The sequence below is a fragment of the Sarcophilus harrisii genome, chromosome 1 (assembly GCF_902635505.1).
Source record: "Sarcophilus harrisii chromosome 1, mSarHar1.11, whole genome shotgun sequence".
Taxonomy (NCBI): Eukaryota; Metazoa; Chordata; class Mammalia; order Dasyuromorphia; family Dasyuridae; genus Sarcophilus; species Sarcophilus harrisii.
In genome coordinates this window covers 544,145,854-544,169,833 of record NC_045426.1, presented here as the reverse complement: position 1 = coordinate 544,169,833, position 23,980 = coordinate 544,145,854, and the positions used below count along the sequence as shown (strand labels likewise).

At 35.7% G+C, this 23,980-nt stretch overlaps 1 protein-coding gene across 2 annotated transcripts in view; it reads left to right on the top strand.

Annotated features, from left to right (window-relative positions):
- CAP2 (cyclase associated actin cytoskeleton regulatory protein 2) overlaps positions 1-23,980 on the top strand; it is a 148,606-nt gene that overhangs the window by 57,930 nt on the left and 66,696 nt on the right. For both annotated transcript variants that reach the window (XM_031946810.1, XM_031946809.1), the window contains exon 4: positions 8,402-8,479. In XM_031946810.1, the coding sequence (XP_031802670.1) occupies positions 8,402-8,479 (78 nt within the window). The remainder of the gene's footprint in view (positions 1-8,401; positions 8,480-23,980) is intronic.

Here is a 23,980-nt window from a genome sequence, read left to right as displayed (position 1 = left end):
ATTCCCAGAATATTAGATCCAGGAATATAAAAAGTAAAAACAATAATGAATCATAAAGGCAAATATTTTTGCCCTAGTTTGACTGTTCCATGAATGAGACATTCCATCTCCCATGTCCAGACAGTTTCTCTAACTGTTCCCCATGCCTGGAGCATTCTCCTTCCTCAATTTCACACAATTGACTTATCTGGATTACTTTAAGTACCAACTAAATCCTATAGTGTGCTTTCTAGAGCCCCTAACGTGGGGTGCCAAAATGTACTGTGCTTTCTAGAGCTCCCACACTAGGGTGCCAAAATATACCATCCAGACTAGCTCTCTGGAGGATCTCTGGACCAGCCCAAGTGATTGGTCTTAGTACAGGAGTAATGAAGGCAGAGACCCACAAAGATGGTCAAATATGGAGTCCATTTATTTCAAGTCCTCTCAGTCCCTAAATACCTTTTTACAATTACATCACTTCAGCACACTGAGCATGTGCTAACTATAAGCATCCTGCTATTAATATGTAAATGCCTCTTACTGTAAGTAGTTCTGCTTCAAGTGGAACACAGGTGGTCACCTTTCCCTCCTCCTTCCCCGCCTCAGGAAGGCTGAGTGCCCTTAGGGGAGATGGGGAACCATACTAGACATGGTCAGCAGGTTCCCTCTGGGCTGAAGGGTCTTATACCTTACCCAGAGTTCCCCCACTGTCTGTGATCCTCTACAAAATCCCAACTTTTATAGAAAGCTTTCCCCATCTCTTCTTAATTCTTGTGCCTTCCCACTGCTTATTATTTTGTATTTATCCTGTATATAGGGTTGTTTTGTCTATATTTTTTGCATGCTGACTTCCCCGTTAGACTGAAAATTGCTTCATGGTCAGACATTGCCTTTTCCCTCATTTTGTATCCCCAGCACTTAGAACAATGGTGACACACATGATAGATACTTAATAAATGTTTATCAGTTGATTGATTTGTGGTAATTTATGAATTATATCAAAGGTGTCGAAAATGAGGCCAACCAGCTACCATGAACTAGTTAGTACCAGATTAAAATGTAATTGAAAATATTTAATAAAAATAACTAAAAATACAATAGAACATAGATAATGTTACTATGTCATTTTTAAGTCACTGTACAACTTGCAAGGATTCTTATGTATGATTTAGTGGTCCTATTTCTGTTTGAGTTTGACATCACTGATCTACATAACTTTCCCTTGCTTCTCCATTGGTATAGATGCTAAATAAATATCTTATAGTTAGGGAATATATATGAAGTAGAATTTAAAATGAATTTGTGGATCAGAAACTAGGGAAGTACTAAGGTTGTTGTCCTGTGTTCCCAAAGAAGACAAAAAGGACATCAGTATGTTGGTCAAGACACTAAGGAAAAGGGACTATTGAAACTGAGACAGTCTCAGATTGAGACTCTTCTATGTGTACTACTGGGGTCAAAACTGACTGGAGCAGGTAGTAGCCACATGGGAGCAGGTTTACCCTCTTAGGGACATCCTATGTTTAATAACCTGGTTTATTTTAAGTATAGAGATAAGGACAGATTCTAATAGACATTTAGATGCCAGCAACCATGTAAAATCTTCAGTTATCAGTTCTCTGTTTTCTTTGGAGAAGGGAAGGGATCTAGATGATTAATGTATGTGGTGGGAGGACAGGGAGCAATTAAAATTGAGGCAAAATAAGAATGCTTTTCTATTGCTAAGCATGACTGAAATGTAAAAATTTATCACAAAACTGAAATACTTTTGCTCCTATTTGAACTGCAAAGAAATGATATTAAAATTGCATTCCACCGTTCATTATCCTTTTCCTCAGAAGGTATTTCTTTTTTAAAAGATTGATATATTTTATTCCCTTTTTGGGTTTAGGAATTACTTTTTTTTAAGTTGTAGGTTATTTTTTCCTCAAGCTGTGAAAAAATATATTTGAAACATCTACAAGTATTGAAACAACAAATAGCCCATTGAGATACACATTATATTGTCAGTACTGTGCATCAGATGCTTTCCTGTGATCTGGCAGTTGTCTAGATAACAATTCTAATAATAATGGATGGATGGCCCTCATGTATTATCAGTACCTTTGAGGGGGAAAAAAGATTAGTTCTTATAGTTTAACATTTACATTCCCACAACACCTCCTCTTTCTTCATTTGCCAATCTGCAGAACTGCTTTACCCTGTTAAATAAATACACCTCTCTCCTCTGCCAAGGCAGACAGAATTATTTTTAAAACTACAGGAAAACTATGTAAGGACACAAGGGGTTCTAGTTTAGAACAATTAGCTAATAAAAAAATTATTGCCCCTTTGATATATCCTTTAATGCTTAAGGCAGAACCTGAAATTAGCCCTCTTGTATGATACAGTTAATATTTGAGCAGACTGGCACCTTTAAATTAACAGTGTTTATGGTTTAATGATGTTTTGCCAGCAGACTTTTTTTTAAATAACCAGTGTGTGTGATATTATTCCTTCCTTCTCCTAGTCAGACTCTAATTTTAGATTCTATTTCATTAGGAGCATACTCAGTATATCAGAAACTCAACTGTCCCAGGGAGTTTCAGGCTCCTTGTCAAACAAAATGAGATAGAGCACATTAAGTCATGGTGAGTAGGGATGACCAAGAAATTCTTTTTTAAAATCCAAAAATAAAACTTGTTTATTCATAAAGAATCAGAATTGATTTCTCTATCTCTATTTTCTCATTATTGAAAAGTACAAGAAATCTTTATTTTTCCTGCATAGACTGCATAGCTCAACAATCCATTATTAGGGCTTGGTTTATAATAAGCTGACCTACAGAATTAGCATTTTATTACTTACTGTGTTATTTTTATATTGTCCCCACAGCTCAATTTTCACTAATTTTTTTCCATGGGTATATATTTGTTTCTTGTAAGCTCCTGTAGGTGCTTTATAAGCTAACTACTCAATAAATAATTTTCTGACTGCTGGATAAATGAAAGAAGAAATTTGTTTCTTATCAAGAGGCATTATCAAAAGGCTCAGTAAACTGTCAGAAGTAGGACATGAGACCCAAACTGACTTGTCTCCTAAGGTCATGGCTAGTAGCCAAATGCCATGAACAAGTTATATTCACTCTTTGAACCTCAGTCCCTTGTCTTTAAAATGAGTTTAATAATACCATTGACATTACTCTATTCACATGATTGCTATAAGGAAAATACTTTGTAAACTTCAACATATTATAGAAAAGTGAATTAGACTCTTTTCATTAGTCCACCTACCAAATCAGACTATTCTAGGTTAGTGTTAGAAAATTTTTATCCAGTATATATCTGACAAAAATCCGCAAATGGTAGCACAGAATTATAGAATCTCAGAGTTGAAGGGTCCTCAGAGACCATATAGTCTGATTATTATCATTCAATAAAGTAGTCATTTGGCCTTTGCATCAAGGTTTCCAGGAGGAACTCATCACCACTTGAGGAATACCAGGTCACTTCTGGCCAACTTCAGTGGGTAAGAATTGTTTTTCATCAGACCTAAATGTGCCTTTACAACTCCCAGCTATCATTCCTACTTGTGTTCTCTGGGGCCAAATATAATAAATTCAGCTCTCTTCGATATTACCATCCTTGAGATACTTGAAATCCTAAAGACAAGCTGCTCTTTCTAATCAAGTCTTCTCTCCCTCAAGCTAAATTTTGCAGTTCCTTTATCCCATCCTCCTTTAGTATATTCTCTAGACCTTTCACTATCTTTAATGCCTTCCTTTAGCTACTCCAGCTTAACAATAGCCTTCCTAAAATGAGGCACCTAAACATGTGTACATCACTTCATATGTGTTTTGACCAAGACAGAGTATAGTGGTATTCTTAACTCCATACTCCAAGACACTTTCAAAGAAATTTTTTTGACTGCCATATGATTCTAATGATTCATGATGAACTTACAATCCACTAAAAATCCTTATCTTTCTCATCAGATAAACTATGTTTATCTATGTCTTCCATTTCTTGTGCTTGGAAAAATGATTTTTTTAAAACCCAAAATTAAGGCTTTACACTTACCAATATAGAGTTTCACAATATTAGATTTGTTCCAATGTTCTTCCTGTGAAGATCTTTTTGGAATCCTGATTCTCTTATCTGTTGGGTTCACTCTTCTTTCCAGTGTCATGTCTGTTACCTCCAAGTTCAAATTTCAAATACTCGTTTGGTATTTAATGATCTTTACCACCTGGTCCCTTCCAACCTTTTAAGTCTTCTTGAAATTTACTCCCCTCTGCACATTCTGAAGTATATGATGACTTAATGACTTAAACCCATTACTCCAAGATGGCTGTCCTATGAGGCTGGAATGCAGTAGCCTCCCACTCAGGAAGCAGCTTTCCTGCCTTCCTTGCCACCATCTGCAGGAAATTTTTCCTTATGCTCTCAATTGCTAGAGCCTTCTCTAAAAGTTATCTTTCATTCACTTTGTATGTATCTATGTGTATGTATATATCCATTTGTTTACATCTTGTTTCTACTGTTAGAATGTCGGCCCCTTGAGGATAGAAATTATCTTTTGCTTTTCTTTATATCCCCAATGCTTAGGAACTCTTAGCAAATAAGTGCTTGTTGATTGGCTAAGGACTGATTTTTGAGGCAAATGGATAAATGGCTCAGTAAATGGAGTTCAGGTCTTGGATTCAGAAATACCTGAATTCTAATCCTTGAACAGACATTTACTTGACAAGTCATTTAACTTTTCTCAGCCTCACTTTCCTGATAGTTTATTGGAATAGTATGAATATATATATATACATATATATATGAATAATAATAACACCTCCTTTACAGGATTGTTGTGAAGAAAAAATGAATGAGTTAATATGTATGGTAAACAAACCTACAAGCACTTTACGAGTGTTAGCTAATATTCTGAGTATTTATATACTTTGGGGGCTTTGGTCATTTCTCCAAACACATCATACTTTACCTTTTTAGCTTTTTTGACTAAACAGTACAAAGTCTCAGAAACTATTCAAATAATCTTCCCTACTAGAAACTGTATTCTACAGAGAAGATTAACTTGAAGAAATCATTTTTGCTTATATATCCTGCTGGCCATGTCACTCCAGAATGAAGGAACAGCAGAAATTATACCACCTAGGATATCTAGTTGTTAAAGTGATTATTGATGGATTTTAGAACAAGTGTAAAAAAAACCTGTCAATTCATCAAATATTTCTCCTTCTCTCTCTCTCTCTCTCTCTCTCTCTCTCTCTCTCTCTCTCTCTCTCTCTCTCCTCTTCTCTTCTCTTTCTGTCTTTCTCTCTCTTCTCTTCTCCTTTCTCTTCTCTTCTCTTCTCTCTCTCTTTTTCTCTCCCTCTCTCTGTCTCCCCCCCCCCCGTCTGTATCTCTCTGTCTCTTTCTCTCTCTATTTCTCCTTCTCATTCTCTGTCTCTCTGTCTGTGTGTGTGTCTCTCTCTCTGTCTTTGTGTGTTTGTGTCTCTCTGTCTCTCTGTCTCTGTCTGTCTCTCCCTCCCTCCCTCCCTCCCTGTTTCTCTCTCTCTCTCTCTCTCTCTCTCTCTCTCCCCCTCTATTTCTCCTCTCTCTCTCTGTCTCTTTGTCTTTGTGTGTTTATGTCTCTCTGTGTCTGTCTGTCTGTCTCTCTCTTTCTTTCTTTCTGTGTGTGTCTCTCTTTCCCTCTCTGTCTCATCTTGTGATGACCAAGCTTAGCAAGACCTCTAAAATTTTTTTATTGAAAAACCTGCATGTTTGGCATTTCCTTTTAAAATGTTTTAAACTAACTGAGTGAACCAAATTCTCTATCCTTCATTATCAGACTCAGCAGGTTCACTGAAATTGTCTGTAAATACTATGTTACCTGATTAAGTGACTCAGTAGGTTCTAAAGAGATGAGCAGCAGATGAATCAATCAATGAAAAGAAAAAAGAATAAAGTTTCCATTAGAGTCTTCCAGAAGATTGAATGGGAGTAATTTGAAATATTTCTTAGGAACTCTGTTGAGAATTGCTTGACCTTAGAATAATTTGTTTGATTGTGGTCTCTTCTGTGCCAATCAAGCCCCAAATTCCAGGGTTTTAGTGTGAGGATCATGCAAAGGAAACCTCATATAGGCTAATTTATCATGGACAAAGTGAAAGTTGTTATCATAGTTATTAATACCCTCATCACTATCCCATCCTCCCAAAATAAAGTTCTGCCATTGGGGGAAAAAAGCAGCCCAAAGAAGAACAAGCTTATAAAGTTGTCCCTCTATATTGATAGAAATTACCAGATAATTGCTTAACCCTCACTTTGTTAAAGGTTGATTAGGGAAAAGGAGAGTACAGAAAATAATCATAGAATGTTAAGTAAATGTCAGTGAATTATCCTACAGACCCACAAGAAGATATGAGGCCCTTAATCAATTTGAAAGGACCTAAAATTCAACATAATATGGAGGGGAAAGTGCTGGACATAGAGAAAAAGCATTTAAATTTGAGTATGGACTCTGCTTTTATTTTCCTAAGTCTTACTTTCCTCATTTTTAAAATAGAGAGGATAAGAACTATACTGTCTGCATCACAGGATTATTATGAATTAACTAAATTGTAAACCTTAAAGCACTATAAGGAACATGACTTGTAAATAATTCTTTAGACAAATACAAAAGATTGTTAATGCCATTTCTGAACTAAAATTTAACTGCAGAAACCAGGAAATCCCAAATTATTGTTCCCATAGCAACTGATTTTCAGTCTTTCATGCAATGCCTTTTGGGTAACTTGAACAAGGGATCATTGCTAAAAAGAACTTTAGATTTCACTGTTTAGGTTCCTTTAAAGTTTGTTCCATTCATTTATGTAAAGTAGAGAGTTTACACACACACACACACACACACACACACACACACACATACAATTTAATTTTTGTGGTTAGGAAGGTTCAGAAAGTAATCATAAAATATTAAGGAATTTTCTTACAACCCTATAACAGGATGTGAATAGGTCTTAATGAGTTCGAAAATATTATAGCATTTTGGCTATTGCATAAAGGCAACTAACATCATACAGGAAACATCTTGTGATTAGCTGAGAGAATCAGTCTTCGTTCTTGGGCATATATGTGTGTACATATGTACATAAATATGTATATGTGTATTGTGTATTGTGTGTGTGAATTATAGAAGCTATTTAGCAATTGAAGAGTTAAGGCATTTTCTGGAGATAAAATCCCTTTACCTACAATAGAGAGCAACAAGGTGAGGACGGGACTTGATCTTATTTCCACCAAAATAGTTGCATCAGATTTACTAAATGAGTAGGAGGCAGTACATCTAGTTGGAAACAGGTCCATAGCCAAGGACACATGGGATCGCAAAAAGACAAGAAATTAAACACAAGAGGGGAAAATAAAAAGACTCATGAAGCTATACAAAGATAGAAAGAACTTCCAGGCTTCATAACTAGGAGTTATATATATTCTGTATTATATATAATATAACATTATCATTTGCAAAATGTGTATCTTATACATGTACCTGATTGCCATTATACACTACATTTGAGTCCACTCTTCCCATTGAAGCTGCATATATTTGTAAAAAAATGCTCCTCGGGTTTAGGGAAGAATGTTTTGTATCAGTTGCTCTAATTTAGGGTAATAACTTTGCTAAAAAGTTTATTAAATCCATTAGCTGGGAAACAGTCTAGTAGGAGTTTGTTTTAGAAGTATGATAGCATAAAGTATACCCTTATATCCTGAGGATAGTAATCAGTTCTGTAAAGCAAATTCATGAATGTGAATTCAAATTCAGAGAAAATCCTAGGTGGGGGGGGAGAGAAGGGGGAAAAGGGGAATACTATACTTACAAACTATTTAGTATATTTTTCTATCAAAAACCTACATTATTTAGTCATGCTCTTTAATATGAGATTATAAAACTTCTCCCTCATAAATAGTGGGAAAATAAACCAGAACTTACAAATTTAGCAATTATGCAGTTCAAGATTGACTTTGAAATAAATATATATATATATATAAGATCCAATATACCCCAAATAGTAAACCTTTAAGATACTACACTGTTTCATAATATTTTACATTTATATAGCTTCTTAAGATTTATCAAGCAATTCATAACAAACGTATGAGATTTGCAGGAGATCCATATTTTGATCCCAGCCAGCATTAGAATTTATTTGGCTCTATTTTGTATTTATTGTTATTAGGTCTGACAACAGTGGTTTGGGACATCCTAGAAACTAGAGGATTCTCTTTTACTGGAGACCTTAAGGTGAAAGGTTAATGACCTCTGAAAAGGGGAAGGGATTTACAGGAAAATTTTTGGTCAGCTATTGGTTAGAAAATGTGGCTTCTGAGTATCCATTCTCCTATGATCCTATGATCTGACCTGTCACCCTTTTTTCCTTCTCCAGGCAGAGATGGTGCACAGTGCCTTCCAAGCACAAAGAGCTTTCCTCTTGTTAGCATCTCAATACCAACAGCCCCAAGAGGTAAGAGCCATAAAATGTCCATGACACTGTGATCTGTACTATATGCCTATAACAATAAATGTGCATACTGGAGAAAAGTAACAGAAAACCAACAGAGTTGTTGCGTGTGAAATACATCTTGTAAATTGAATCTTTGACATATCTATATGTTTCTACTATCAAAGCACAGCTGAACTAATCCATTTAACCATTTTCACAACCTAAATGCACTAATTACATTAGCCTTTATGTCCATGATTGTAAAAAATAAAATGCGATATGCACACAATTAAATCTGTATTTTAGTAACTGTAGCAAACTTAAAAGACAAGATGTATGATAGGAGAAAGATTGACATGTATTATACTGTAAACTGGCAAAGCATTTTGCATGCATTATTTCATTTAATCCTTTAGCTCCCTTGTAAGGTAATAATAATATGTACTATATACATAGTATAATAATATATATTATGTACTAAGTGCTAGACACTATGTTAAGCATCTCATAATTATCTTATCACAATAATCCTCAGAGGTGGATTCTTGAATTCAGGTCATTTTCATTCTAAGCCCAGCACTTTTCTTCAGTCTACCAGTACTTCCCATCACGGGAATCGTAAAGCAGGATCTAGATCTGGTGTTCCTATTAGCTGTGAGGTCTTGGTTAATCTCATCAATTTCCTGAGCCTCTTGTTCCTCATCTATAAAATAATAACAATTATGTTTTGTAATTTGCAAATTGTTTTCCACGTATTATCTCATTGGAGCTTCACAACAGCCCTGTGCTCTAAGTAGAACAATTGTCCCCTTTTTGTCCATGAGGCAGCTGAGATTTAGAGAGAGAGCAATTTCTCCAAGGTTACACAGCTAATGTCGATGATTGGATTAATCAAACTCAGAGGTGCTTTAAAAATCTATGTTTATATCATTTGAATGTCTAGGTTTCAGGGACACTTCTGCTATTTATCTGTTCCGTGACCTCGGTGGTTGCAGGATATAGCCTCTTTTTTATGCTAGATCAATAAAAAGGTAACTTGTAGAATTGGACTTTTGATGACTTTTTAGCTTCTTTCTAATTTTGGAGGGGATTTGGAGAGATTGAAGAGCTAAGAAAAGAGGTGGGACAATGGGGACAGGTAGGGAGAAAATCTCTTCATGTATACAGCCTACCATTAGGATCTTGGGGAAGAGACTAGGAAGTGAAATTCTTAGGCTATTCAGTCACTTGAAAGGAAAGGATTGTGTACATAATTCCTCTCCAAACCTCCTCAAAACACACACACACACACACACACACACACACACACACACACACACACACACACATACACACGAAGTAATAAGTGAACTTCCTAAAAATGTTGGAGCTCACCTAACCAGGAGCCCCAAGGTTGTTTCTTTTCTAAGAAGGATCCAGTTGTAGAGTAGAGCATCTGGAAGACTGTATTTGGAACAAGTGAATCCCTTTTCCACAGACTTTTAAATGCTTGAAGATAGCAGTTATGCTCCCCAGATATGTCTTTTCTCCAAGTTAAATATCCATGCTCAGTCACTTATCTGGAAGTCATATCTTAATTTTCTGTGACCCCATTTGGGCTTTTCTTAGAAAAGATACTGGAGTGGTTTGCTCTTTCCCTCTCCAGCTCATTTTACAAATAAGGAAACTGAAGCAAACAGGGTTAAGTGACCTGTCCCAGGTCATACAACTAATGTGTGAAGCTAGATTTGAATTGGAGTCACAAAAAATCCAGGCCAGCATTCTATCCACTGTTCTACCTACTTGCCCTTAAATGTACATAAGTTCCTTAACTTCAGGTATTTGTGGAGCTTTTTTGTTGTTGTTTATTTTATTTGCTCTATTCAAAGAGTAAGAACCTTGGGAGGAATTTGCAAAGAAGTAGGTTTCAGTGCAATATAAGGGCAAATTTACTAATTATTAAATCTGCCTAAAATTGGAAAAGGCTGTTTCAGAGAGCAATGTTTCCCATTCTCAGAAGTCTTTAAGTGGTAGCTGATCCCTGAGATTGGCTCCCATCTAGCACCCTTGTACCCAAAGAGTTAAAATATTCTCCATGTTTTTATCTATCTGTTTGTTTTTGAAGACTATGTCATCCAGACTAGATGGACAGAGCTGTTCATGGGCTTAGTCTCATTCAGATTAGCATAATGACTTTGACCTGCTCCATTTCTGATGAGCTGGTTCACTCCTTTCCCTTAGTTACCTATTGGCCTCTTTTTACTGTATTAATGTCCAAAACACAAGAAGCATAGTCTGCTGCAATTAAGGATTCCCAAGCTCAAGAAATCCTTCAATCACCCTTAATCTCAGCCTCCTTAATATTCATTTATTCTATTTTTTTAGTTTATCTGATAAGAATTCTAACACTCTCTCCAAACCTAAATTCTCAATCAGTTAATCAACAAATATTTGTTGAGCATCTATTCTGTCTGTCAGCCAGCATATAGTTTCATATTGTTGAGAGATGAGAGATACCCTAACAGCAAGGGGGATCCCCAGGTCAATGTCGCAGGTTTTTTCAAAAGAATTTGCAGTCTCGATCTCTAGGTGAGGTTTTTTGGTTAAAAAAAAAAAAAAAAGGGTGGGGGGAGTATTTTCACTGAAAAAACATCTTTCCCTCAGTGGACCAGTCCCTGATATTAATTGGCAAAGGTTTGGATACAGAATCTTATCTTTTATTAGCCTTCTATGGTTTGAGGCTGGGGAGCAATTAGGGGCTAATTTTCACATCAATAAAGGGTGGTGATTGTTTCCCAGACCAAAGTGATTCCCAGAACAATTGAGAAGTGAGAGATCCAGAGGGAAACCAGGTTTTTAGAACCAGGAGATTCAGGTGGGGGGACCATCATTTTTAGAAATTTCCCCAGGCCAGGTGGCCCACCTTCCACAAACATCAGGGAGACACAGAGTCCTTATTACATCATTATCACTATGTCCTGGGTGTGCTGGTAAATGTTTAATAAATTCCCCCTCTTGGGGAGGGGGAAGAAGTATAGCTTGACACACTTTTAAATTTAATCCACATTAACATTTCCTCCAACAGTTTTTGTCTAGATAATCAACAAAATAAAACAAAATATTGATTGACATAAATCAACAATTTCTGATTTCTGAGGTATAAATGATCTCACTGAAATTTTACAAATGATTAGCCAAAGTGAGGAGGGGACCCCAAAACTCTCTGAAAATTGAGACCCACCCCAAGGAACCAAGATAAAGTGGTTTATCTTGATGGGACTAGTTGAAATATTCACTTCCAAGATTTTCTACCCCTATTGTTGGCTCAAAACTACTCCCAGTAAGGGGTCTCATCTAGGCCTGGGGGCAGTGACAGCATTGAGGGAATCTCATTCAATTGAAATTTCTGTCTCAGATTTCCTTATAAAAACAGCAACTTGGGACTCAGTCCTTGCAGAGAATGTAATATGCCATCCCTGACATAGCAGCAATCTCTGCCTGCTGAAATGATATTCTCTTTTGGTGTTACCGTCTCTTTATCCTCACCTATTTCCCTAATGAGAGTTTATACTTTTCTGTCTACTGGAAACTTTACTTCTCTGTCAGATCTTGCCACTAAGAAATTCAGCCTTTCTATTCATGCATAGCAAAGGCTGACTTCCTAATGCCAATAATAAACTTCTTTTTATCAGTCTAGCTTTTCACGTTTATAAATTCCTTTATGAAGGACCTTTGCGCCGCCAGAAGGGGGTTCCCACAACTCCCTACCTTGAGCAAATCCCAAAGGGGGTTTAGGGAAGCCAAACCTCTTCATTTGGTTGCCTGAATCCCGAACCTGCCCCTAACCTCGTCATTTCACTCCTTGACTACCAGAAACCCTAATCTCATCATTTTGGTTCCCTAAATCTAATCTCATCAAAAGGAGGTTCTACCTGGCCCCAGCACAACCCTGGATTTAGGCCATTCATCCCCCGTTGCAGTAAAGGAAAGGCGAAGAAAGGAAAAAGGAAAGTTAAAAAGTAAATTGAAAGCAAGTTGTGGGAAATCTTAAATGGTGACTGAGAAGTTCATGTGTTCAAGTCCATACGAGCAATAAGGAGTTACTGATGTTTTTTGAGCAACATCAGGCTCATATCTTGGAATAACTATTTTGGTAACCCTGTGGATGATGAATTGGGGTAAAGGAGAAGAAACTAGAAACAGGGATACCAGTTAGAATGAAAGCCAAATACCCCAATGCTTATCAAAGACTGGAGTCAGACTATGATATATAGTGTTCTAAGGATTAGTTTGACCTTTTCATCATACAGATACAGGATCTGATGCCAGAGAGTAATCTCCTGAATTAACCAACATAGGCAGTCAGAAACCCCTGAAGATTTCTGAGCAGAATACTTGTGTGCCCAGACCTGTGTATTAGGAAGAGCATGGCAGAGAGATGGGAGAGGACAGATGGGAAGGAGGGAGGAAACAGGAGATGACAGTGATCTGATTTTCACGTGTCTCTGAGCTGAAGATATTGCCTCCACAACACAATGCCTCTGAATGTTGGTCTAGAATATTGTCCAAGTAAGACTCTCACCCTGCCAAGTTACCTGTGGGCTTCTTTGCTCCTCAAAGGTCTAACACTCAAGACCTGGTAAGAGCTAACGTCTGTTAACTTGCAGGGCAGGGCAGCAGGTGGTGTGGTTGCAGCTGTTGCACTGTAACAACAGCACACTTTCTTTTCCCCATCCCTCTCTATAGTTTTAACCAGAATTTCTTATGTCACTAGAATAAGAAAGTCTGTGTCTAGTGTAAACACTTAATAATGATGTGCTAATATGTACATGCACTTGCATTTCAAAAGAATTAACCCAAGAGTTGCCAAAAATGGCATATCTGGATTATCACGTTTTAAGTATTTTAGGACACAATAAAATATAGTAAACACACACACACAAAAGAAAAAAGAACCCAATATTTTCAAACCACTAAAAATGACTCGTTTTATTTTTGTTTGTTTTTTAATCAAGTTTAACTCACCTCTTTTAGGCTAGGAAGCCAGTTGACTATATTCATCTTAATATAGATGTGGTGACTATATTCATCTTAATATAGGTGAGGGAAAGTTTCCCCATGCCACTGATTTCTGCTTGCTACTTCCTTTGACCTGCACCTGGAAACAAGCTGGTGCCATCCTGTATATCCTAGCAGGATTACCAGATTATTTATTTTTCATCATTCAGAAACCTGCTGGCATTTACATGCCAAACGAACACAGTCCTCCACACATAGTAAAACGCTCAGTAAACATTTGTGGTAGATTAATATAGGAAACAGCCAGAATTAGGATATCTGAGGTTCAAGTGCACACAGCACCAGCCTTACTCCCACCATATACTGACTCTGTGACCCTGGTCAGGTCATTTATTCCCTCAGGGTCCCCAAAGCAAGTTTTTGAATTTCTCAGTCTGTATAGGTAGATAAAGTACTTTGAGGGAAGCCTCTTAAATTGAAGAAATCACAAGTCAGTTCAGAAAAAAAAGAATGGACGAGTCAATGAACAATTAGTTTAATTAGGTCACATAAATTAAATGAATAATCCCCTAAAGCAATGAGATACAGGTAGTCTATGAACATTAATAGATAGATCAAAATTGTTAGTAGGCCTATGAATATATAATCTCTGGTGTCTAACAAATCTTATTGAGTTTTAGGATGTATTAAGTAAAATTCAAAGCCATGATAATTTATGGGAAATCCAAAGTTTATGTAAGGTTTCCAACCTATTGAGTGTGAAGTGCTAAGTCATTCAGTAACATGTGTAGAGGACTTACCATTAAATGATAAATGGAGAATGAAGCAGACAATCCAAAAGAGAACCTGTTCCTAAGGTAAGAGTATACATTGGGAGCTAGAAGAGATCTTTGAGATCATCTAGTGTAGAAGTTCTCAATTTTTTGTTCTTGTGACCTCTTGATGCTCTTAAAAATACCAAGATTCCAGAGAGCTTTTGTTTATGTGGATTATATCTGTTAATATTTACCATATGAGAAATTAAAGCATCTTAGTATTGTTATGAAAATAGTTTTTACCTTTCAAACTTCTTGAAAGAGTCTTAGGGATACTCAGAGGATTCCATGCCATACTTTGAGAAACTTTGCTGTCATTTTACAAATGAGAAAACTGAGACCCAGAAAGAGGAAATGTACAGTGACCCAGAGCAGAGCTGGAATTTGAACATACACCTCCTCATTTCATGCCTAGTGCTCTTTCTCCTACTTTCCAATCTCTCCACTATTGACAGCATCACCATCCTCACAGACACCCACCTGATACTTCAGTGTCATTCTTAATTCTTTCCTCATACTCACTCCACATATCAAAATTGTTGTTAAATATTGTCATTCAACAATATTGTTTTGACCCTCACAACATTTCTTGTGTATGTTCTACTTTTTTCACTAAACAGCCATCACCCTAAGAAAGCCCTTCTCACATCCTGCCTGGGCTATCAGAACAATCCATTCATTGGTCTTTCTCATTCCAAAGTGATTTACCTAAGTAACAGTTGTCAGATCAATGAATTTTGGTGGGTCCCAATTATCTCTAGGATTAAATATAATGTCTTGTTTGGCATTTAAAGCTCTTCACAATCTAGCCTCTTTCTACCTTTCCTATCTCATTAACACTTTCCTCCCCTTCATACACTGTACTCTCCAATCATATTAGCTTATTTTTATTCCTCATATATGTACTGTATCTCCAGATTCCATGCTTTTACATGGTCTAATCCCTTATACCTAGTGAGCTCTTCCACATTACCTCCCATTCACAGTTTCCTTCAAGATTCAGTTCAAATCTTACTTTTCCTGGGGTTTCCCCACTTCCCCCTAAGCTTTTTTCCTGTCTAAGATAATCTACCATTTATACCACATCATATATCTGCGTAGTTATTTTCATGTTGTCTTCCCATTAAAATATGAGCTATTGAGGGCAGGGTCCATTTTTTTTTTTTTTTATCTCTAGTACTTAGTACTGTGCCTTAATCCACAAACATAATAAATACTTCTTGATTGATATGCTTTTACTTAAGAACTCTTCTAATAAGAATGACTGGCATTTTCATAGTACCTGGCACAATCCTAAGCACTTTACAAATATTACCTCATCTGATCCTCTCAACAACCCAGTGGGATTATTATCCCTATTTTATAGATAGGCAAACAGAGGTTAAATGACTTACACAAGGTCACATAACTAGTGCCTGGTGTCACATTTGAATTCAGACCATCCTGATTCCAAGCCCAGAATTTTGCCCATTAGGCTTACCTAGCTGCCTCTTCTTTTCACTAAAATTGATTCCCTTCTTCCTAAACCTGTAAGCTCAGTGAACCTGGCCTGCACTTTAATACTGAGTGGTGTGGAACCACCTTAGAATTTTTAAGACATGTAATCAATGTAGCAAATACATTATCAAAGACAGAAGAACAGTAGCAGAAATGGACATCCCAGTGGCATCTGACTCAATGACTGTCTTTTGCTCCTAGAATATATCCTGCCTTATTATCTTAGTCAATGAGTTTAGAACAAGCTTTATCTGGTTTCTGCCCAGAGCGTGGGTCAGATATTATTAAAAAGTTCTAAAATAAGTCTTGTTTCTCAGGCTTGTAGTGGAAGTGAATTTAGAAATTACAAAAAGGCTTTTAAGCAAAACTAAACCCCAAAGTGTTTTTCAGCCATTTCTGAGAACACCACACAAGAATTTCAGGTTCATAGTTCCTTCAAAGATATTGAAAGGCTTATGACTTGGTGTGGGGTGCAAATTGATAGGAGGAAGAAAGATACATAGTCCTTAAATTGGTAGTAATTGGACAATAAGGCAATTGGGTCCTTAAAACAAAGTGAAATGTCTGTTCAAAAATCTCATTCTAAAACTTCCTTAGCACAATAGGAAAAAGACTTGAACTAGACCAAGTAGACAGCAAAAAGTATTATATTGAGTAAGCCTATTAATTTTATACACATGGTGAAGTGGGTTTTTTTAGGTAGTTTTAAAAAACAGTTTCTAGGAAAAGTCTTTTTTTCTTTTTAATCAAAAGATATATGTAGCTATAGAAGCAACTAAAAAGTCAGACATTTCATCTTTTATCAAAAAAATTCAATTAAATTTTACTTTTTAATGAAGACTGCATATTTCTTAGTGTTCTACCTTCCAGAATCATTCACTGTTATGCTTACTACTCTCTTATTAGTTATTTTCTAGTCTTCTCATTTCTAATAGGTAATAATTTGATATTGTTGTAAAAATTACTTTGGAAATTAATTGTAGTAGCATTTGACTGCAAATGCTCAAATAATAGCATCAGAGAATACTAATGATTTGAAGGGAAGTTAGCAATCTAGTCTAGCCCTCTCTTCTCATGAGCCAACTGAGGCCAATGTAAAGTAGCAGAATATATCTGTATATATAGCCACACACATATTTATATATGTACACATTTATACATGCAGGTATAATTATATAACTAATCATATATATGTATATATATAGGTTAAAAAAATCTGAATGATTAATAAAAATAAATAGAATTTAAATTTTTGTAATGGTTTTCTGAGGAACATTTCCTATTGTAGATATGGATGTTAGATATGAGATGGAAAATACCCTTCCCTTTCATATTATCCTGTCCATAAAAAGAAAATAAGTATTAGTATTTTTATGTACACCAAATAATTTGTGAAAGGACAGTTCTCCAAGCTACATATAAATGCTGGCAAATATAGATCATAGCTCTGAAGAGTATAGAAAAGAATGTGGCAATCCCTGTGATGTCATTGAGGTCTGCTTGTATTTCTAGTCCAAAGCTACCAATTCATGGTTGAATCCCACAACAGGAAGCCAATTATTAGTTTATCAAAATGCAGAGAGGAGAAAAAAAGAACCGATGGAGTTGACAGCATATCTATGAATGTGAGAGAAAGGAAAGCTAGTCTATCATTCATCTGTCTAGACTGTTTGCTTCCGTAAAGAGAAACTGTGAATCAGCTTGTGAGTTGTGATTGGAGTGTGGTGGATTTACAGACATTCAGAGACAGCAGGGTGGAAGCAAAGAGGATTTTTAAAGTTCCTGTCATGTTGGGATATCACTCACGGTGGCCTTCTGAAAAAAAAAAACAAAAACAAAAAGAAACAGATAAAGCACATTAGCTCATCCCTCTTTGTGCAAGACATGAATTGGGTTATGAATGATTGCTTAGAGGAAGTATGGTGGTTATCTAATAGAGTATAAAGGACTTTGGGAGTTAACTCAGGGGCAAAAGGTTAATAAAGGATATTATTTCTTGTCTTCTGCATTGTTTCATACTAAGTATTTTTGTCAGGGTTCCTGAGCACTTTGTCAAAAGACAGAAATGTTTCTTGAGCTAAGGATTTTTCTTTTCTCTATTTTGTCAAATGTTGAAGTTACTTTGTATAGGGTTTAATTTTTTTAGTTATCCATCATTTATCATTTGCTACAGTGAACCTAAATACATGCTTATAAACTGCAATAAATGTCATAAGGTATTATAAAATTTGGAAACTATTTTATGACATGAACAAAAATGTGTAGATGGCAAAGTTTAATGTATTAAGTCAGTGAGCCATTAACCAATTGCCCTTTAAAAGCCAAACATGTTTTGGCCTTGGTGGGATTCAGATGTGCTACTTATTAAGAGTTTCAGCCTATTTCAGTTTGGAGGCTGTTTGCAGAACATCGCTTTTGTGATCTGTACAAGCTATATATAAGCGAAAATAGCAGGAGCAGACAAGGTAATTCCAGCTGGCATCTTAGTCTCGCATCAGCTGTAATAAATTACTTAGCCAAGACCATGGTCTGTTACTTTTTATGGTCATGTTCTATATTTGTGTGGGTAGGGGAAGGATCACATGGCAAAGTGATCATTTGATATTAGTGTTTATGTGTAGCAACTTGAGGCTGCTAGATACAGTCTTCCCTGTGCCTGCAGAGCTCTAAAACCTATATCCCTTCCTGCAACAAGGAAATTCTACTTTCTAAATGCTTAGTTTCAGCTGTAACAAATGTAAACTGATCTGGAATAATTTGTGTGTCTTTTATCTGTGGGAGAAGGCAAGGTCTGTCCTGTCATCTAACTAATTTAAATACCCTGCACTTTCTAGGTATTTGAAAATACTGTATTTTGAGAATAATGAATCCTGGCAGAAGGGTTAATTAAGGTCCTGACTTTATGTGATGGCAGATCAATTTGAAAGAACTCATATTTGTTTGTTTTTTATGTTTTCTTGGAGTATCTTTATTCCTCGGTTTATTTTGTTAATGCTTGATGATATGGTATATCAAATATGCCCAGAATGATAATTTTCCTATGCATGCACTAAAAAGGCTAGCTGCTGTATCAAATGGTATTAAAAAATCTAGAAAGAAGCAAGGAAATTAAAAGCATTTATTTCACACTTTTTGTTATTGTTAAGTCATTTTAGTATATTTGACTCTTCTTGACCACATTTAGGGTTTTCTTGGCAAAGATACTGGAGTGGTTTACTATTTTCTTTTCAAGCTCATTTTACAGATGAGGAAAATGAAGTAAACAGGGTTAAGTAACATGCTCAGGATCACACAATTAGTAAATGTCTAAGGTCAGATTTGAACTCAGGAAGATGAATCTTACTGACTCCAGGCCCAGTGCTTTACTCACTGCACCTATTACATGCCCTTACTATGTGGCAAGTGCTATGCTAAGCAATGGGCATACAAATACAAAAACAAAGATTATCCCTGCTCCCCTCCCAGGGAGCTTACATTCTAACAAGGGAAGCAACACATAAATTCAAGTGAGATTAGGGAAGGGTGCTTTAGTATCAAAGTCCTTGGAATCATGAATGAACCTACTAGGGAGTAAATAGATTGGCAAACCCCTTCCAGAAACTGGTAGAGTTGGCTTGATCATGATCATGCAATCATGAAGAAAGAAGCTGCTGCTGAAATCTGGAAATAGAGTGACTTCGAAAAGAAGGTCGTCCTTATGCAGCTCTTTGTTAATCCGTTCACCTGACATGACCCAGCCCTGTTTAGTCTCTGCTTCCACTGAGTTGATTTTCTGCTTTAGATCTCCTCTTGGGAACTACTCTGAGAAAAAAGAGCCTGAAGATTTTTGTCCTCATTCCTTCTGATTGATGGTAGAAGCCAATCCTTGCACAAACCCCACTTAATGCCTATGATCACCAAATTCCCTTTCCCTATCCTTAAGGTTCATTCCATTACTCATGTCCTGGAAAGTCTTACTAGACTAACCAGTCTGGTTAAGCCTGTGACCTTTTACCTCTTCTCAAATCTCTCAGCATTTTAATGCAGTTTGTTCTGTACCTCCCCTTCCCAACAATTTTATTTTATGATTGTTTCAGACTCCTCAGCAACTTGAATAGCAGTATTATAGCTAGCTCTAAATCTGACCTCCAATAATTTACCAGACATAGCCAAATTATCTAACCTTGCTAAACTTAGTTTTCTCACCTTTAAAAAGGACATAATGATTCCTCAAGTGTCTACCTCACAGTAAATATGAGGCTCAACAGAGATACACATATATAAAACATATTTATAAAATCTTGCAATTATTATCAGCTGAGTCACTGGATACACATATATAAAAACGTACCTATAAAATGTTGCTATTGTTATTATCAGATTATATATAGGATGGCAAATTAGGAAACTGTTATGATAATCCAGGTTAAGGGTTTATGAGGGTCTGAACTAGAATAATTTGATGTCAGAAACATTAACTCCTTGATTTAATCATGCAACCAGTTAGTAAAGTGAGCATATAATCAATACTGTGTAATCAACATTGAGAACAACTCTGTGGTGAAGTGAATAGAGGAGTAAACCTGGAGAGAGAAACACTCATCTTTTTAAGTTCAAATCTGGCCTCAGATATTTACTAGCTTGTGTGACTCTGAGCAAGTCATTTAATCCCATTTGCCTTGATTTCTTCATCTGAAAAATGAGGTGGAAAAAGAACTGACAGGTCATTCTGGTATCTTTGCTAAGAAAATGGGCTTAAATGGGATCATGAAAAGTCAGACATGATTAATATGACTGAATAACAAAAAATCATTATTTTCATAATTTATCTGGAATTAATGTCATATAAATTTGAACTAAGAAAGATTATATGAATAACAATTTCATAAGATGTTATTAAGGCCATTCAATTGAATAATACTATTTTTATGCCCTTTAAAAATGCCCCTGTTTAAGGTATTGTAGATGACTGCAACTTCAAATGTGAGAAAATAGTGATGAGAAATTATCACAGCCATATTTTGGTGACAGATGTAGCTTGAGTGTTCAATGATAATAAAATAGAAGTTCTGGAGGAAATGTGCTGATTAAATTCACATGGACTGTGGTTATCCAGCTGGCCTGGTATTCAAATGCAGTTAAGAAAATGTTCCAATTAAGTGTATTCTTCTCTGTGCAGATTCTACATATGATTAAAAAAAAAAAAGATTTAAGTATTAAATCGGGATAATATGCTTTCCATGCCCAACATTAGTCTATTGAAGATAGTTATTGTGAAATTACAACCACAGAAATTAGCTGACAGAAAGATTTCACTGTTTTGGCTCTGAGCATAATGTTTCTTTATAGAATATTAGCCAATTCAACACCCTTCCAGTCAAGTTTTAGTGGATTATGGAAATCTTATCATTTTTTTGGCTTATATCCCATAATTAAATGTGCACAGATAGACCTTGTGAATTATCATACAGAGAATCATATATTCCCATAGAAATAGTGATATAAGTGGGGGTGGGGTGGACTTCTGACAAAGTAATTATATATCTACATTACAAGAATATTCCATAAAGTAATAATCGTAAACTTCTGTGATCATTGAATATAGTGATACAAACCCCTCACACATCCTAAAATTAGATAGAAATATATTATCCATGTTATGCCCAAAGTCTTGTGCTGTGTATATTCATAGCATATTTTTTTTAAAAATTAAGTTCTTTTATGTGAATTCCCTAAAACTAATATGCTATCTATAATAATCATTTAATTAATGATAATTTACATGGCTTCTTAGAATTTAGAAAGTTTTTTATTGATATGCTTTTAGTGGCTTATATCTCGTCAAGAGAAATTCAAACTGATGCTTCCTTTTTCTTTTGTGAAGTTCCTATGTTATAAATAAGTCAAAACACCCCAAATTATTCTTTATTTACCTTAGAATGACACTCAAGAATTGGGGTTGCTGTTTTGGAAATCTTGGGTGTTTTAGCCTAAAGATGTAAAATTTAAATTGCAGGAGTATCTTGAATCTGGGTTTTTCTTCATCTTTTTTTCTTTGCTTTTTCATCCGTTCCCTTGTTTACATCCCTTACCCACCCTCAAACAATCCCAGGGTAAAACCTGAGAGAGAAAAGGAGAAGAGGAGGGCATCTTGAAGGGGCTGTGGGACAAAAATGATGCATTCAGTTATACCATATAGGAAAAGAATAGGGTAATAGGTAAATAACCTCTTCATATTACTATGAAAAATTAGTTTTGATCTTACCAACTCTATGAAAGGATCTTGGGGATCCATGGAGGACCACATACCATACATTAAGAATTACTGTACTATATGTATACATATATTGTATTTAACAAATAATTGTATTTTATTTTAAAAAGTTAAAATACTTTAACATATTTAACATGTATGGGACTACCTCCCATCTAGGGGAGGGGCTGGAGGGAAGGAGGGGAAAAGTTGGAATAGAAGTTTTTGCAAAGGTTAGTGTTGAAAAATTACCCATGCATATGTTTTGTCAATAAAAAGCTATTTAAAAAAAAAAGAATTATTGTACTATTCAGCACCTTTGTATCTCCCTAATATTGTAGCTGTTAGTGGATTAAAATCAGGATTGAGCATCCAATTTAGAGGCTCCCAACCTTTTCAAGTAGAGGAAGTGAGAGACTGAGAGAGCATTTTTTAAGCATTTACTATGTTCCAGATACTGTGTGCTAAGTGTTAAGAAAACAAATACAAGCAAGACAATCCCTACCCTCAAAAAGCCTATATTCTAAGGGAAGACAGCACATGAAAGAAAGCTAAGGGTGAGGGAAGCAACATTGAAGGGACAAGACTGCTAGTAAGGAACTAGCAAGAATGTCCATTGAGTGAAGCCAGAATAAAATGAAGAGGCTATACCTCTCCTGAAATATAAATTTTTATTTTGTAAGTTTAATAACTTATTTTGTAAATTGATATTTTATGGGGTGAATTTCATTTATTTAAGTAGAATTAGTTGCAAAGTAAGCTTAATTGATTTATTGTAGCTCAGTATTTGTTCATTTATTTGGGGAGGTAATAAGAGTTAAGTGACTTATCCAGGATCCTACAGATAGTAAGTGTTTGAGGTCACATTTGAATTCAGGTCCTTCTATTCTAGGGCAAGTGTTATATTCACTGTACTACCTAGCTGCCCCTAGTTCAATGTTTATTTTTAACCAAAAAAAAAAAAAGAAAGAAAGAAAGAAAAAGATTTCAAGAACAGAATGATAGAAGATTAGATGGTATAGACTCTTTTTGTATAGCAAAATCACTGTTTGGACATGTATACATATATTGTATTTAACTTGTACTTTAACATATTTAACATGTATTGGTCAACCTGCCGTCTCGGGGACGGAGAGGGGGGAAGGAAGGAAAAAGTTGGAACAAAAGAATTTGCAACTGTCAATGCTGAAAAATTACCTAAACATATATCTTGTAAATAAAAAGCTATAATAAAAAAAAAAAAGAAAGATGGGAGAAAAAAAAGATTAGATGGTATAATGAAGGGAAGGAATTTTGGAAGATCCAAGTTCGAGTCCTATTGATGATACCAAAAGCAAGTCATTTAACCTCTTTTTGCCTCTGTTTCCTCGTCTATAAAATGGGGATAATAGCATCTAGCTCCAAGGGTTTTTGTACAGATAAAATGAGATAATAGATGCAAAGTGTTTGCAAACCTTAACATACTCTATAAATAACCAACTGTTATTAATTTTAGGAACACTTTCAAAAGCATTTGAAAGTTTTATTCATCAAAGCAACATTTACATGAATTTGAAAAAAATTGTTAGTCATAATGAGCCATTATTCAGTCCATAGAAGATTTGTTAGCGTACTTATTATGCTGTCTTGCTGCATATTTTAGTTAGATAAACATCCAAATGTTAATATATGTGGCTCACCCTTTGCAACAATTCTGTGGTCTGTCAGTTGAGAACCACTAATCTCACTACCTGGGAGGGACTCAGATGAAAACTTATTCACAGTTCATCAGAACTGTGTGAAGAACAGCTTCAGAACTAGTACCACCCTTTCCCAAATTCCCTGTATAAACAAAGCTCTCATATTCATTGCTTTTTGTGGCTTTTTTTCTGAAAAAAAAATTGAGTATTAAATAGTTGTAGAGTTAGAGTTGGAAGGGAGCTGAAAGATAATGCAATCCATATAAGCACACTCATTTTTTAAATAAGGAAATTGAGGCTA